Raw genomic sequence first — 17,452 nt, 5'->3', positions numbered from 1 at the left:
TGGCCCCCAACGCCGTCCATCTGGAGGGGAAATCAGAGCAGGCACGAGTTAGCCAGTTACCCTGGACTGGCGAGGGACCACTGTCGTACACGTAGTGGGAAAGAAGAGGTCCTGATGCGCGAGTCAAGGCAGCCCTCGGCGGAGATGAAGGCGGACTCTGACTGGTTCTGATTTTTCAAAGTCATTTTCATTCAGCAGGTTGCATGCCAACGGTTGTCATGATGGCAGAGCCGCTATCCCCAGCACCCACCGCTGCAAAAATGGCGTCAGTGGACCGGGTCCGCGCGTTGACGTTAATTTTCTTGACTGTCACTGGTTGTTTTGTCACCTCGACAAGTGGCAAGGAAGGGTCCGAGGAGACCGTCATCAGTGGCCTCCGTCTGGAGGACACGGACGACATTTCCTTCATGGATAAAGGCTACTTGCGGGTGAGTGAGCGCTCTCGGATCAAATTAAGAGTGTACGGGCAGAACATCAACAACGAGACCTGGTCCAAGATTGCCTTCACGGAGCACGAGAGGAGCCGGGCGGGGGTGAGCCTTGACAGCTCCTCGGGGGATAACCACAGCCAAGAGGACTTGTCCGGCTTGCATCCCTGCGGCATCAGGACTTCAGATATCATTATATTACCAAACATTGTTGTGAGCCGAAAGACATCGGGAATAGTTGAGATCGAGGTCAAACCTCTGCGAAAGACGGAGAGGAGCAAAGCGTATTACCTTTGCATCGCCACCTCCACACCTGCCGCGGCTGGACTGCACGACCCGTGGACGGAGAACACCTGGATTTACCACGACGGCGAAGACACCAGGGTGATCGTAGTGGAGGAGAAAAAGTTTTTGCTGCCTTTCTGGCTCCAGGTCATCTTTATCTCAATGCTGCTTTGCCTGTCTGGTATGTTCAGCGGCTTGAACCTTGGGCTCATGGCTCTGGACCCCATGGAACTCCAGATAGTTCAGAATTGTGGCACGGAAAGGGAGAAAAACTACGCCAAAAAGATCGAACCTGTCAGGAGCCAAGGGAATTATTTGCTTTGCTCGCTTCTGCTCGGTAATGTGTTGGTGAATACAACGCTGACCATTCTGCTGGACGATATCGCCGGTTCAGGATTGATAGCTGTGGTCATGTCCACCATTGGAATAGTTATCTTTGGGGAAATCGTGCCACAGGCCATATGTTCCAGACACGGCCTGGCCGTTGGTGCCAATACCATTTTCCTGACCAAATTCTTCATGTTACTCACCTTCCCCGCCTCCTACCCGGTGAGCAAGCTGCTCGACTACCTGCTGGGGCAGGAGATCGGAACCGTGTACAACCGGGAGAAGCTTCTGGAGATGCTGCGCGTCACGGATCCTTACAATGACCTGGTCAAGGAAGAGCTCAACATCATCCAGGGTGCCCTGGAGTTGAGGACTAAGACCGTGGAAGTTGTGATGACGCCTCTTCGAGATTGCTTCATGATACCCTGGGATGCCACCCTTGACTTCAACACCATGTCCGAAATCATGAAGAGCGGATACACACGCATTCCGGTCTTTGAGGGTGAGAGGTCCAACATAGTAGACCTTCTCTTTGTCAAGGACCTGGCCTTTGTTGACCCGGATGATTGCACGCCACTCAAAACCATCACAAAGTTTTATAGCCACCCGTTGCACTTTGTCTTCAATGACACCAAGCTGGATGCAATGCTGGAAGAGTTTAAGAAAGGTGAGTTTGTTTGACACTCCCCCTCCTCATATTATAGCTTGTGTTATGGCGAGTTTCTTTTGCCTTGTCCCACACTCGCTTGAGCCCCGCACACGACACTAATGCCAAAAGACGAGCACACTGCATTTTCAACATAATCCCTATTGACCCTCACATATTGACCTTTCACCTCTCTTCCTCTTGAATGAGCCTGGAAGTGATGGTGAAAGGTCAAGTGTGTGTAAATCTGAAAGTCGCAGGGATGAAGAGGAGAGAGGCAGAGAATTGCTGAGGTGAAAGGGGGCGCATTTCCACCCCCTGCCCTTCTTTTTTTCGGCCTTGCAAAGCATTGTTGCAGCTGCGTCATAAACGAGCCGCGGTTCTTGCCACAGGTTCATCGCTCATTGCCGGTGCAGGCGAGGTCTCCCGATTTTCCTCCATCACTTCCACTCAGGGTTAATTTTTGCAAAAAGTTGTCTATGTTTCAGCTGCTGCCCTCCATCCTTTCATGTCATTCTCATTCAGACATTTTAGCTATGCCCCTCTCCGCCCTCCCTTTCACCCTCTCGCTCTCTCCCGCTCCGATTTGTGAATGCATTAGGACACGTGGGAATGGTGTAACTGCGAGACTTAAGGTTATCAGGTGGGGGCATCTTGTTTGAGAACCTGCTTAAATCCCTCTCGCTTACTCGCCTTTAAAGTGATGGTGGTGATAACTTCTTTTGTCCAGCCGTGGAATGCAGTCATGTGGGTAATGAATAACAGCCTCTAACACCCTCAAGCCCCCCTCGCGTGTTGTGTGTATGCGCATGATGTTTGAGAAAGATTTTTGCCTCACACACAGTTTACCTGAAGTTTTGCACATCACTGCCCGTCAACCAACCTCACTAATTGCGCCCAACTTATGACTGGCAGCCTGCAAGGATATTCTCCAGGTTTGCATGTATGTTTGAGCATAACTTTAGAGTCACTTACACAGACATTTACAATCACCAAAATGATCAATTTGAATTGTCAGTACGTTAATTCTAGTGTCGAATCAGACTGGGTGATTGTTTCTAATGATTTGGTTCCCTCATTTGGCTACATGGACACAGATTCATTTCAGCTGTCCAAATTGCGACAGTCGAATTTGTGAAGTCCTTCCAAACTTGTCATTGTCTTTTAATGTTTGATATAAAACATCCCAAAAACACTTAATAATAATAATACATTTTATTTGTGGGCGCCTTTCTAGAAACTCAAGGACACCTTACAACAAGCAGTTAAAATCACGAATACAATGTTAAATGCATTGTGAGTTCATTGGAATATTCACTTGTCTTTAAGAGGATTAATTGGGGTGGAAAACAGAGCAAATCATTGAGCTCCATTACCAGAATGGAGGTGTAGCTCTCCTTGCCAAATTAGCATTACGTAATACGCTAGCAGGGGGGTGTTTTCATCATTACTGTTTATTTGCTGGTGGAAGCATGAAACATACCGAAGCTTTTGAGCTGATTTTCCAAGAAAAACAAACAGAATATATTTATACTGTAACTTTGTCAGTAGCGTATCCCCATGTTTTGCTGTGTTATCATTGCTGTCCGCAATGGATGTTGGAGCAGGTATCGTTACGCTTTTTAAGAGGCTGGAACCGAATTTCACACAGCCCTTGTTGTATTTGTCTGTTGACATTATTCATTCATGTGCGCGTTTCACCTAACAGCCCCGAATGTGGCACTATACTGTCTACTGTAGGTCTGGTTTTGATATTCTGTATAGCGGCCGGAGCACAGCGTTATCACGACTGGAGCAGCACCGGAGGGAATTTGCCTCCAGCCCCTTGCGGAGGTCATAAGCAACTGTTGAAGGGAGGGCTGCGGGGGTCAAAGTTTCTTGTTAATCTGGCTCTGTTCACAGCACACACTCAGTTCAAATTGCCTTGTAATGTAAGTCATTTCTTATTTATTTGTAGACTTTCACAGTCGTCTGTTATTGCCCGGAAAAGTGAAAGACCAGCAATGTCACAACCTTGACCGAAAATCTTGTGTTGAGTCCGTTGGGGGAGCCTTTGTGTGTATCATATTTTGCTAAATATTAATGATGACTGTATTTGATGGTCTCACAATAGATACAGTTTAACAGTCCAACACAATTATTATGAAATTAGGGTGGGAGTAGATAGCCAACATTAGATATTCTTTCTGGATTGGCAAGATACAATACAATACAATACAATACATGCTGATTTATATAGCGCTTTCACAACAGCGGCAGCTGTAACAAAGCGCTTAACAAAACAGTTAATATAAAGTAAAATAATAAACACAACACATAACATAAAACACGGACAGTCATGCAGTTCTAACCACTTTTCCATCACACGCTTTGTTGTACGTAATTATATTCAAAATAAGTGCTGGTATTAAAGTCGGACCTTAACATGCCATCTTCCAGGCCACAGCTGACAGGAAGCATGAACAAGCTATACAAATGCAGATGTGTATTTATAAAAACTGAATTGGCATACAATTGTGCAAGCATGAATAAAATGTACTTGATCATTCTTTCCAGTAAATCAGTATTGAAGTGATAGCAAATAAGAGCATCAGGTTATGAAGTGGTATCATCTAATTATGATTACCGGTACGATGTGATGACTGAAGAAAGGCTTGGATTTAAGAAAATGTTCACAACCGCAATTGTCCGAGGTCTATACAAATTTGTGCTACGAAACTGCTGTCGCTTTTAACTCCGTTATCTAACACTCGTTTTGAATAATAATCAGTATGTTTTATTGATGCACCAGGTGCAACAATGCAGTGCTTGTTTAAAAGCAAATAAACAAATGTAAAAGGTCAGTTTTTTTATGATTGAAAAGTTCCTTTTGCAGTCCCAACTGTGTATCAAAGCCTGTCGCAGGGGTTTCATTTCGAGTTAATAAATTGAGACCGACACCCTTGTGGAAATTTCTGACCCTTTCACTAATTGCGCTTTCTTACTGCGCCTGTCACAATTACTGGCATCCAGCGGTTACTCGCTCAGCTCAAGCTTTGCTCCCTAATGAGAGGGTCACTTTAGGACCAAATCAAGTAGCAGAGTAAGAAACAGGACTTTATCAGAGCCTCTCTCCCCTCACTTGCCTCTCCATGGCTTGCGGTATTTATGATATTCCTGGAAGTCAATGTAATTCACTCACTGGCATGCGCTGAGGCCAACCTGTAAGTGATGAAGGATCTTTTGAAGATCTTAGATCGGGTATCGCACAGCTTATTGGCTCCACTGCACTGAATGAAACCCTGTGCCCCTGGGTAAGGCAAGACACCTGCCTAACTTGAATTTGGGGAGAGACTTGCCCCTAAAAAAGGGTGGTGGGGGCAGTGGCTTCCTCAATTCACATCAATCAATAGAAGATAGACATCAACAAGGTGCCAGAAACAAACAAAAAATGGTTAATGTAGGTGTTATGATAAGCTTCTCGGTCCAATGACTCATGTTTTTTTCCGATCACGGTCTGGTCGGGACACCCAATCATCGTTACATCTTCATTTGTCACGGGATCTACATCAAAATTAACCAGAATGAATGAATTCCAAATTGGTTTGCATATCCGAGCATTCTGACTATCTGGTGCCTTAGCGGAGGTATTGGTCGTTCGATTAGCTTCATGAGTTGATGGGCTGCTGCTCACCGATTAGAATAATAATCAGTCACGGAATGTTCGATTCAGTGATTAATGTTCAGGCGGTGATGCGTAAACCCAGATGCAGCCTGTAATGTTTGAGAGGAAGGCCTTCTGTGAAAAAGCCTGCATGTGGCCTACCATGTCTTGATCTAGATCCCTGATTGCTGCAATATAGGCCAATCTATGCTTAGTTCAGATCCAACAGCCTTCATAGACTCTTTGCAGCTTGTTTCGCCCTGTTGAAATACTAACAGTAATGCTGTGATTTGATCCAAATTGTGTTATTCCTTCTTGGTGTTTGTACGGCGAGCATCTTACTGGAAAGTGAGTCAGAGCTTTTGCCCGGTACCCTGTGGAGCTTATGTTGCAACAAGTGTTGGTATTGACTGACATCATTATCGGTAAAACCGCTTAATCCTTTCTGATGAGGGACACCCCCTTTAAAATCCAGACTTCTTCTGCCAATCTGCCAAACATCTAGGAATGACCAAAATCTGTTCCAGGATGCTGGATGGCTAAGAAAAAATGAGAAAGAGAACCTTTGTCAGTGTCAAACAGAACACCAACACAAAACCTTCACGAACTGTAGAGACTTTTTTCAGTCATATTTGAACATTAATGATCCTGCAAGTCAGTCACTGTTGAAATGAAGTTTATTTATTTGAGTGAGATGACCCGGAAGTACTTGGAGGATACGATTGTTCAAATTCTTAGCTAATGTGCCCGGATTCAACCTTTAAGGCACCTTTAGCGAAGGTTACTCCTACCCAACCTTTACGAAAGGATATTACAGACAATTCTTTACGGCAGCAACATTTAAAGCAACAGCACACCGACATAGTTGACAGACTGCCCGAAGACGCTCACATTTCACGCTCAAGACTTCTCCAAGACTGAGACTTAACATCAGCATTGCAATACTCGCCGTCGCAGGATGACTTCAGTGAGGAAAAGTGGAGTCCAATTAATTTGAAACAGTGATGTCCTTTCTTATGTTGGGAAGGAAGCACCTTTTCATCTCTTCTTGATGTGATGACATATTCCAATAAAGGTGCTATAAAGGTTCGGAGATGGGACTTTCCAAAGAGGCCCCTGGATTTGGAAAAATAACTGGAGCGTGCAGAGTGGCCGCCATCACGAAGTGGGATTCCCTCAATGGTCCCGATGCTCCACTTTTTTTTTTTCTTCAGTGAACAATTTTGAATTTTACAGAAATGAGTTGAGAAACAGACACCAGTTAAGTGCATGAGACCCACATGTATCCAATTTTACTATTAAATGGATTATGTTTTGAAATGAATAAATATATCATTTTATATATGTATATATGGGCAGCCCGGTGGTCGACTGGTTAGCGCGGGGGTCGGCAACACGCGGCTCGCGAACCGCATGCGGCTCTTTAGCGCCCCTCGTGGCCCCCTAGAGCTTTTTCAAAAAAGTTTGAAAATGGAAAAATATATTTTTTTGTTTTAATATTGTAATGCCCTTCAATGTGGTCAAGGATGCACGCAGTCGCTGACGCAGTCTGTTCGCTTTTTAATAAACAAAAAGAGGCGGCAAGTAAAACACATTCACAGGAGCTGCTGCTGGCCACAACTCACGCCCATGTGCTCCACACTCAGACTGACTCCTCAACCTGGCTCGTCCCCTCTCTATGATGTCACCCCCTACTCAACTAACCCAGCCCTCAAATACACAAATAACAAGAAACAGATATTACACAATGGTTTCTGTCAGAGGACAAACATGACACAAACATTATTAACGTTTTCCGATGCTGTAAAAATGTGTCGGAATAAATATTAAATGTCAACATTTCGTCGACGAATACTGTATATGCGTCATAGCCTGCGACACACGTTTCTATTAGCAGGGCGGGATATCAGTCAAAGGGCTGTTCTTGAAAAAAATAATAAATTAAAGTACAGTACAATTCACCGAGGGGACTTGCTAAGAATGGAATCTGGGCGGCCAAGAGAAACGGTTTTAAACGGTACACGTGAGCTACGATAGTTAGCACGCTGCGAAAGTGCGTCCCGTGCCTCGTTCATTTTAGCGGCCGTTCTGGCTGTTGCTCATTACGGCATGCGTGTGTAAGTGTGTGCATATGCGGGAACGGGTCGATCGCGGGAGGTTGGTTGTTCGAAAAGTGGACCTTCCGTCAAAAAAGTTTGGGCACCCCTCCTCTACAGGATGAACTGCAGGTCAAAAAACAACAGAATAATAACCAGCTGATTTCTCTCTCTTTATTTCAACAAATTAAAAAAAAAGATATCCGTTTGACATTGGGTGAATTTAGTGACTGGTTTGACCTTTTGGGCTTCCTTGGCCAAGTTTGTTGTGTTCAAAGGCTGGCTTTTGAATTAGCCTACATTCTTCAGATTCTGGTTCAAAATGGAGTGGCCTTGTAAGACCCGATTAGTACAACAGGAGGAGTGTGAATCAAATCGCAGAGCACTACCAAAGCCAGTCTGATCTGCCATTATGACTGCTCTCAACATGGATAACCCCTCTCCTGCAACTCATCCCACGTCCACTAAAACATATGGGCAAAGTTTGGATAGTTAGTGGGTAGTTATATGCCAAATCACCCAGCGGCTATAAACAAGCTCATTTTGATTTTAATGAAACTTGCTTTACTTGTTGATAGTGATGACAACACAAAATCTGACATTTTAGGGGTTTGGGAGCTACAACCCGCCGAACATTTGCGGCAAAAAGTTTGGGTACTGACAGGTCTTGAATGATTTGAAAAGGATTAAAATCATGTATTGAGGATCAAAGATTGCTGCTTACATGTCAGCTTCTGCCATTGTATAAAACTAAACAAAGGTGAAAAGTGTAGAATTTGAAAAGACAAGCAATTTCTTTGTTCTAATGTCTTTTTGTAATTTCCTTCTGCCTCCTTGAGATGGATGGGGATTTCTTCTTTCTCGGATTTCTTGGGAATGACTCGGAGTGCTGAGAGTCATACATGGTTAACTCTTGAGATCTGTTGGAGGTTCGAAATTTCATTCAATTTCCTTCTCAAACGAATCAAAGCAGACATAAATTGGAACAATGAAATAAGTAAAAGAACACCAAGTGGCAGCCCGGTGATTCGGTGGTTAACGCGTCGACCTCACAGTGCAGAGGTCGTGGGTTCGATCCCAGCTCCAGCCTTCCTGTGTGGAGTTTGCATGTTCTCCCCGGGCCTGTGTGGGTTTTCTCCGGGTACTCTGGTTTCTTCCCACATTCCATAAACATGCATGACAGGCTCATTGAACACTCTAAATCAGGGGTGGGCAAACGTTTTGGCTCGGGGGCCGCATTGACTTTTAAAATTTGACAGAAGGGCCAGGTCAGCACGAGCTATGGTACATTAAAAAAAAAACTACATTTGTTGACAGTCCATATCAAACATCAACAGAACAAAAGCATGAAAGTACGGTATTAATATACTTTTTTTAAATGACAAAAGTGTTGTTGATGACCTATTTTAGCCTGTGCATCGCTGCAGATGGGTTGTGATCAGACCAGTAGAAGTAGAGCGATACAGAGGTACAAGGTGGTCGAAAAGATTGCCCCGCCCCCCCCCCCCCCGTGTTCTGCAACTTCAAGTCAATGCGCCACCTGGCGGTGAAATACCTGTCATTACAAGTCCAATTGAAATGAATGCAATCATTCACATCGAACCTTAATTGTGGACCAACCTACGGCGGGCCGGATTAAAAAGACCAACGGGCCGGATTCGGTACGCGGGCCGTAGTTTGCCCACCACCGCTCTAAATTGTCCATAGGTGTGAGTGTGAGCGCAGATGGTTGTTCGTATCGGCATACCCTGTGACAGCTGGGATAGGCTCCAGCACCCCCCGCGATCCTTGTGAGGATAAAGCAAATGGGAAAATGAGTGATGTACACTAAGTTTAATTCGAATCAAAACCTGCTTGGTAAAATGTTTTGATGGGAGTGATTTGGTACGGAATTACACACGTGTCAACATGTGCAAAATTGTTTCTTTACAATTTCCATCCAATAAAATATGTGCAAATTATGCAATGGTTAAATTCATATACATATTGCACACAACATACACAGCATGTTACAATGAATTTATTTTCCTTCTCTGGTGAGAAGATATGACGAAAACACGTACATTCAGATGAAAACTTTCAAAACTATGATGAAATTAGTGCTTTTGTGAAACTGATAAATGTAAACCTGTACAGAGTGTACAAAGTGCATTGTCACCAGCCGGAGAGCTTGCATCAACCGTCATATCATCTGTCCAACCATCCATCCGTATATATTCACATTTGCACTGTTTGGTCTACTTTCAACGAACCTTGGTTTGTCTCCCAAACTGGTCCGGCCCTTTTTATGCAGGTGTGAATACACACAAAAGAATCCTGGTGTGGACCAAACAACCGGAATGAGCCCCATTTTTTTTTTAGATTGTCTCGGTGCACTTCCAAACAGACTCGTGCGGTTCATTAAAGGTCTGAATACAAACCATTGCTGATTCACACCAAGTGCAGGATATCAAGTCAAGTACAACTTTATTGTCAAATGATGTGTGACGTTTAGGGCTAAACAAGCTACCGTAGCCCGGCATAGTAGGAAATATGTGCCGCTGCCAGCATCATGTTGTGCGTCTGAACGCAGAGCAAATGCTCCTGCGGGTCACTGCACGCATTCGCCAATGCTGTTCCAGGATTTAGAAACATAGCGTCGCAAAACCTGCATTAAATGATCTGCTCTTGACACTCAAAATTATTTTGCTGCTCTCATTGCAGCACAAATATACAGAGCAAAATTGGAGCATGTGGGAATCGCTTGTCTTCTTCCACTAACGGGTGTGTGCCACCCTCGTCATTTCGGTCCACTGGGAGCACCAATCGTCTCATGCTTCAATATGTTCACAGAATATAGTTTGCTTGCAAAAAGTAAAGAATGAATGTCAACCGCACTAAATGAAAAAAAAATAAAGGACTTTTCTTGTGTGAATATACTCTTAATCACTTGTTATGATGAAAAGGAGTTGTAGTTTGAACAGCTTGTGAGTCCATTTAATCAAGTGAAGCCACACATAGAGATGTGTCCTGGGACATGGCTGTACTCAGCACTTTTATTGAGGTTTGTGGATGCAGAATCCTCCACAGTAAGAGCCTCAATCTGCTCATTAGCACCTAGCCTTTCTCTGAGCAGGAGAGGGGTGGAGAGGACATCAGAGACTTGGCAGTTCGAGAGGCCAAAATTCTGATGTCAGGGTGAGGCAAGGTGAGAGGCTAATTGCATGCTCGGTTTAACCGAATGCGGGAGTGTAGAGCTAATTCTTAAGTCTTAAGATTTATACATTTCTACAGAGGTAGCTGCTCTAAATTCAACAGGTAGGAACTTCTTCTTCTTCTAAGCTTCTTTTCCTTTGTCATTTGAGGCATTTTACTTTGAAACAGATGTGGCAAATTCTAGCAGATGGGTGTTAACGCGCTTTGTGACACAAATGCCACCATGAAGGTTGGATTACAATGTCTAACATGAATTAGTGTATATTCCAGACTATAAGAAGCTACTTTTTCCCCACTTGTCGAACCCTGCCTGTTAACTGTAGGCACGTGAAGCCCTTTGAGACTTTTCAGTTATTCCGGGCTATACAAATAAATTTGATTTGGCTTGACATGGTTTATTTATGAATTTTTACTGACGGGCTTCAAGCCGTCAAGACAATTACCCCTAGTCTCGTCACATTTGACCAATGAAAATACTGATCACGTCACAGTGAGCCAATGAAACTGTCCAAGTCCGCTCTCACACTGAATATTCATCCACCATTTGTGGTTAGAGTGGCGCACACGAGCTGTGAGACAAAAAACGGAAGTGTGTTTGCGTAGCGGTACATAGCTGTTTTGGCAGTATATGCTACATAGTTGAGCAAAAATAAGCATCTTGATTTGAGTTAAATGAGCAATAAGGAACAAGTGCCATAAATACAGACATCTCTGCACTGCGACCCCCCCCCCCCCCATCTCTGTTGTTTGTTTGGCGACCGACTCCCGCGATTGCTAGTAATTGATGACAGGACAGCAAGTCTGGCCATGGAGCGACATCCCCTCACAGACTTATTATACTTACAGTAGTAAGTCCGTGCATCAAACAAACTGGTTTCCGAATGATGCACTGTTGTGTGGTGAAGCTTGTCAGCGAATTGGCCTCGTGTGGCAACGAGAGAGATGAAGAGATGTTTTGGGATGCTGCTGTGTAACTAGAGTTGTTCGTCATTGTTTGGTGAAGAAAAAAAAGTGTCTAGCGGTGTTTAAAAATCCATCTGTGTGAGCTCTTTCTTTGCTAATGTACCATGTTATAACATGGAGACCCGTGGCTATTACTATGAATACAAATGTGGTTTTATGGCTAAATTTAGCTGTTGCGGCTTTTAATTGGGTGTGTTTTGTAGTCCGGAAATTACGGTACTTATTTTCCAAATTCTTCGACTGACTGTTAATGTTACAATTACTAGGACATGATGTCAACCGTTTTTCATTATTTTTTTCCCCCTGGTGCCAGAAAAAGTGTTTTACAGTGGAAAAAAAACCCCAATTAGTAATCACCCTCAATGTCAGATTTGAAAGAAGAAGGTGCTCTTTTCATGCCATTTGCCATGTTGGTGCTGTTTGGTCAACTGCAGCCGCCGTCCGTGCAACGTGAAACGCATGCAAAGCGCCCCTCACTGGCCAGGAGATGAACAGATTCACAGTATTTGCTGAATCGCGGGGTTAAGTATCGCAATCGAGATCCACCCCTATCTGTGTGGAATGATCACATTTGTCTTTTTTTGTTTTTCCAAAGCAAGCAAAAACAATAGCCATGTGAAGATTGAAGAATTTGTAATTGGTACAAATTTCTGTTAAAAGGAGATGATGATCTGACAAAGGTGCAAGGGTTGGAGGGGGGGGGGGCGGTGCAGTGTTCTGTATGAACGCTAATGCAATACCTTAACTAAGTTTGCATCTAACTTTTCTTAAAATAAAGCCTGTTTGAGGTAAGCCTTGAAGAGGGGCCGAAAAGCCTCCAGTCTGTGCAGCACACTCAGAGAGGCACAGTCACTTGCTAGTTCAGCAAGTCCCATCCCCCTCCTTTCACATTCCCCCTCTCCCTCCACCCTCCATATTGTCCTCTTGCCTATTTCCCCCTGTGTTATAAATTACAAACGACACAAACCTCCAGGCCTAATGCCCTGCCATGGATGCGTTCCAAGCCGGACTTTACGGAGAGCCAAGACGCTGGCTTCATTGATAACACCGGGCAGCACCGTCCGTCTCTCCACTTGCTGGCAGAAGAAAAGCTTTAGACAGGCTCTCTCCAAGCCCAAAAGACACCAGTGCTGTCTACTTTTTTAACTATCAATGAGTTAACAATGATACATTTCAGTACAGTGATACCTTGACTTCATTACTGTGTCTTGACCAACCGTTTTACTCAAATTACTCATATATGATGTTTTCCCATTGAAATGTTTTGAAAAGCAATTCATTCATTACCCCCCGCCCCCCCCAAAAAAACCTCTCCCCCCAAAACATTACTTATTTCTTAAACAAACAAAAAAAAGCTCTATCTTGGATTAAAAACAACATACTGCAAGCGAATGTAACAATCAATATTTTATACATTGTAATTATGAAACGGACTGTAGTATTTGTGTGTTTGATGTGTGCCCTGAAGGGGCGTGGCCTAGTGAGTGATGTCAGGAGTTAGAGTCAGAGCCTGAATTGTGGCCAAGCAATTCATTGCGAGTGTTCTCATTTTGTATTTGTGCATTGTGGACTCCGGGAAATCCTGAAGGAGAACTTCCAACAATAGGTGTGAGCCCTCAAACTCAAGAACTCTTGGATCATGAAGCAGAATGATTCGAAACACGTCAGCAAATCCACCTCTGAATGGCAAAATATATATATTTATATGTAGGTTTTTGTTGTTGTTGTTGTTGTTTTTTTTTTAGATAATGAATGTGATTTTTAAAGTGTAGTGATTCATCAAGGTTTAGACACAGAAATTTGGTCAGACTTGCGTTATTGTCTGTCTATCAATTTCAGCATGTATGTGTTTGGCATACTCTTGTTTTTGGTACGAGCAAATTATGTTTTGGGGGGGGGTTTGTTAGTTTTTTTGCACCTTCAAGGTGAGTTTTAATACATTTGTCCATTTCACAAAAGGTCTTTGGTTATTATTTGGTTAACTTCAAACGGATTCTTGTCGGCCAAAATGAAGCCCGTGTCAAGCAACTTTGTGGAGCACTTTTGAATAGATAAGACTAAAGATGATGGGCACTTTACCCTATTTTGCTGGTCTGTCCTCTGTGCTCCGTCCGTGACCTGAGTACCCCTTCGTCAATGTCCCTCCATCCTTATTCTTATTTATATACTAATCGTCCACCGTCCTCGTCCTTTTAAAGTGCTTCTATCCCAGTCCGAACCCACTTCCCCCCACCTCTGAAAAAAAAAAAAAGCGTCCGCGCATGACGCCGTGGGAGAGAGGCATGGGGGCAGGCAATTAATACCCTACAGACGAGACAGCATTTACTTTGCTCCATACATTCTCGTAGCACTGCTGAATGGTGCCCTTTGCAACAACCACAAGCAAGTAGACATAGACAACATTTACATTACGTACACAAAAACGCCTTCTTAAGTACGTCGAGGCCGCAGCCGTATTTGATGTTGCAAAGTAAAGCAAATTGTGAATATGCTTCCTCCTTGGAGATGTATAATCAAGCAAATAACTCACTGGATTAATATGAATTTATTGCTTTTTATTGTATCATGTTATTCTACCTCAGTAATCTAATCTAGTCAGTAATTTAATCTAATATTAAAGCCACATACAATATGGCGAATGGGCTGACCCGGGTCAACATTGTCCGCTAAGAATTGAAAAGTAAAAGGAAAAGAATATTTATATTCATTTTAGATATCCAAAGAGATTATGGCTCCCATGGAATCTTGTATTCAATGGTTCTTTAATACAAGACACTAATGTAATAAATTCTTTCTCGCTTGCCGTACAGTGATGCAACATGACAGGCTAAACCCGTAATGTCGGAATTTAAACATCTCCTAATTTGCCAAAACTGTGATCGTCCCCTAAATGTTGACATCTTTACTTAATGCAATGATCGCCCAAGTATAAGGGATCTTAGTTCAATGCTATGCTTCTAATGCCATAGTGCTGCCGCTTCCTAATCAGGATGTTAAAATTGAAGGTCTGGGGGAAAATGGCCCATTGTGAATTTAAGAAACAAAAGCTGTTGATTGTAATAAAAAAAGTAAAACGCTTGGTCATTCGTGACAAGTCTTGTTTTCTCTTTTGTATTCATATATGCTCTTTAACCAAGCAAAATTATAGTTTATCCGAATACTCAATTGCTCGTTAGAATTTTCAGCTGGGCACTAAATACAAAAATATTCTATAACTTCAGGCTCTACATTCATTTCCCCCGTTGTATTGTCATATTTTTATTGTTTAATGCAACCCTTGTTTTAGGTATATGGGCTTAACCTGTGGAAACCCCTAACCCTAAAATATTCAAAGGTGCACATAAACATTTTGGTATTGTTCTCAGATGAGCACCAGATTTTTTTTCTGACCGACCAACCTCATGAATGAACGTAAAGATTTACAGCTCATCAAACTAGGGCCACTGTTCCACTTCTGGCCTGTCCACAACGTACCTTGCCTCTCTTGCCCACAGAGAGTTGGGGTGGGCTCAAGCACGCTTGTGACCCTCTTAAGGATAAGTCATCCTACAGTGATGAATGAATAAAGAATTGCACAGCAGGAGTGCTCACTCTGTCACTTAGGTTTGGAGACCCTGTCGCTGCCTGTAACATGCACGACAGGAAATGTTGTTTCTGTCTGCCATAGAACATCTCACAAGAACATATATGTAAGCCTGTTTATGCAGAGCTGAATACCTTGCTTTTCAGGAATGGGGATTTTGAGCGGGGGAGACTCGAGGTAAACGTGAGGCTGAAGCTGTGAACCTTTCACAGCCTACAACTTGGCATTAAGCCGTGGTTAAAGTGTGTATGTTTGTGAGGAGCAGTCATGTGTGATCCTATAAGCCACCACTTTTGCACATCCTGGGCTGTCTAGCTAGGCTGACGCAGAATACATGCTGAGTATTGCAGCACACAGGCGCTTTACACACGTCAAGTTCAGGGGGCATTTTCAGTATCACCCATTCAGGAAACCTACGCTGTCCGATTAAAGTGTTAAATGTCTCTACTTCTTATTTCCCAGATATTCTTTATTTTTTTTTCAATTCTTTTTTATTGTGAATTCACAGATCCATACAGTTAATGAAAGAACAAAGCATACAAGTCCTTTATACATCTGATCATACATAAGATTAGCTCAATTTAAAATATACATCTGATCATACATAAGATTAGCTCAATTTAAAATAACCAGGACTGAGTAAGCAATACATAACGAGTAAGGACCAATAAGGAGTATAACTATATAACCATTTTTTAACAATAGTAATATGAAAACAGACAAGACAACAACAAACAAACAAAATTCCCGGATATTTTAATGAATAAAAGTACACCCTGAATTGGTTGCCCCCCACCCCCTTTGGTGTTCTAAAATATTGGTAAGGCTGAATGGGTTAGCCTGCATACTTCATGATAGCTAACTGTGGAGTCCATAACTATTAGCTAGAGCGGGGGTTGGCAACACGCGGCTCCAGAGCCGCATGCGGCTCTTTAGCGACATCTAGTGGCTCCCTGGAGCTTTATAAGAAAATGTTTGAAAATGGAGAAAGATGTTGATAGTAGGCTAATGTAGCTCAAATAGATATAGATACATGTTGCAGCTACGAAAAAGGAGAGCTGTGGTGTTGGTTTTTTAAAACGTACACTTTATTTATGCTTTTAACAGTCTCGACAAACAAACACGTCTGCGTCCGGCTCCGTGCCTTCTCTCTTCTTGTTCGACTCGAGAGGCGTTCATAGACAGCCTCAGAAAAATGGAAATTAATGATCACTTCACTGACACTAAGAAAAGCGAAAATAATGCACCAAAACAAAAAAAATTCAAGCGAGGAAATTACAAAATAAATTCTATGGGGGCGTTTGTGAACACACAACAAAGGAATGAATAACATAAACAATTCTGAGACAGTCCAGTCTCCTACATACATACAGCATGTGTTTCCTTCATTATAAGTTTTAAAGAAGGTTTTTATTTTTTTGCGGCTCCAGACATATTTGTTTTTTGTTGGGGTTTTTTTGTCCTATATGGCTCTTTCAACATTTTGGGTTGCCGACCCCTGAGTTCGAGCAAGCATTGGCTGGTTGATGACGTTTATTACTGTTTCAATTGTTAATTAATGTCAATACTATATTGTTTTGCTGTGCTCTGTTCCTTTAAGGGCGAGCAAGCACGTAAGTGTGAAAGAGAGAGTGTGAGTCACTGTGTAGTTCACCTGACCAACAGAAGATGGTACCGCACCCAGACTCTGCCTACTCGCGCCTATAATGTAGGCAAAATGGAAAATGAGCCCTGAAGTGCAGGTATCCTTTACTTCACTCTCAAGTAGCAGAGGGAGACTGCCTGAGGAGCCTCACATACAAATGGCCATGGTAGTCCTTTAAATCAGGTGTGTGAAACCTACGGCCCGCGGGCCGGAACCTGCCCCCAAGGAGGATCATTTAAAAGTGAAAAAATACATAAAAGAAATGGAATGAATATTTTTAATAAGGTGCGATTTAAGGAGTATCTGCTAGGGGGCACACTGTTTTGATCAGAGTAGAAGACAACAGCAGTCTCAGTCTGTCACTGAGACAGACCCAACACAGCAGAAGCTATCAAGGACATGTGAATACTTTATTCTTTACACATTTAATAGCACTCTCCTTAGTTTGTAAGGTGTAGGCACGGATTACATTTAGATTATATATGCACATGTGTAAATGGTATAAACATTTCTTTCTTTATGAATCTCGTTGAATCTTAAAATGCATTACTATACTTTTCAATACCAATTACTTGTTAAAGTTGTGTGCCTTTGTACAATCAGTGGGATCAGTTGCAATGCAAAAATGTGAATGATAAAAA

At 42.8% G+C, this 17,452-nt stretch overlaps 1 protein-coding gene across 1 annotated transcript in view; it reads left to right on the top strand.

Moving 5' to 3' along the window:
• Positions 1-66: 66 nt before the first annotated feature.
• Positions 67-17,452, top strand: part of cnnm2b (cyclin and CBS domain divalent metal cation transport mediator 2b) — a 37,054-nt gene continuing 19,668 nt past the window's right edge. The window contains exon 1 of the mRNA XM_086120819.1: positions 67-1,707. Within this exon, the coding sequence (XP_085976945.1) occupies positions 204-1,707 (1,504 nt within the window). The 5' untranslated portion in view covers positions 67-203. The remainder of the gene's footprint in view (positions 1,708-17,452) is intronic.

Source organism: Hippocampus guttulatus, chromosome 9 (genome assembly GCF_054856545.1).
Source record: "Hippocampus guttulatus isolate MCC_2025c chromosome 9, RoL_Hgut_1.0, whole genome shotgun sequence".
NCBI classification, from domain to species: Eukaryota; Metazoa; Chordata; class Actinopteri; order Syngnathiformes; family Syngnathidae; genus Hippocampus; species Hippocampus guttulatus.
Note: the sequence above shows the minus strand (reverse complement) of the source record. Positions and strands in the feature narration are given on the sequence as shown.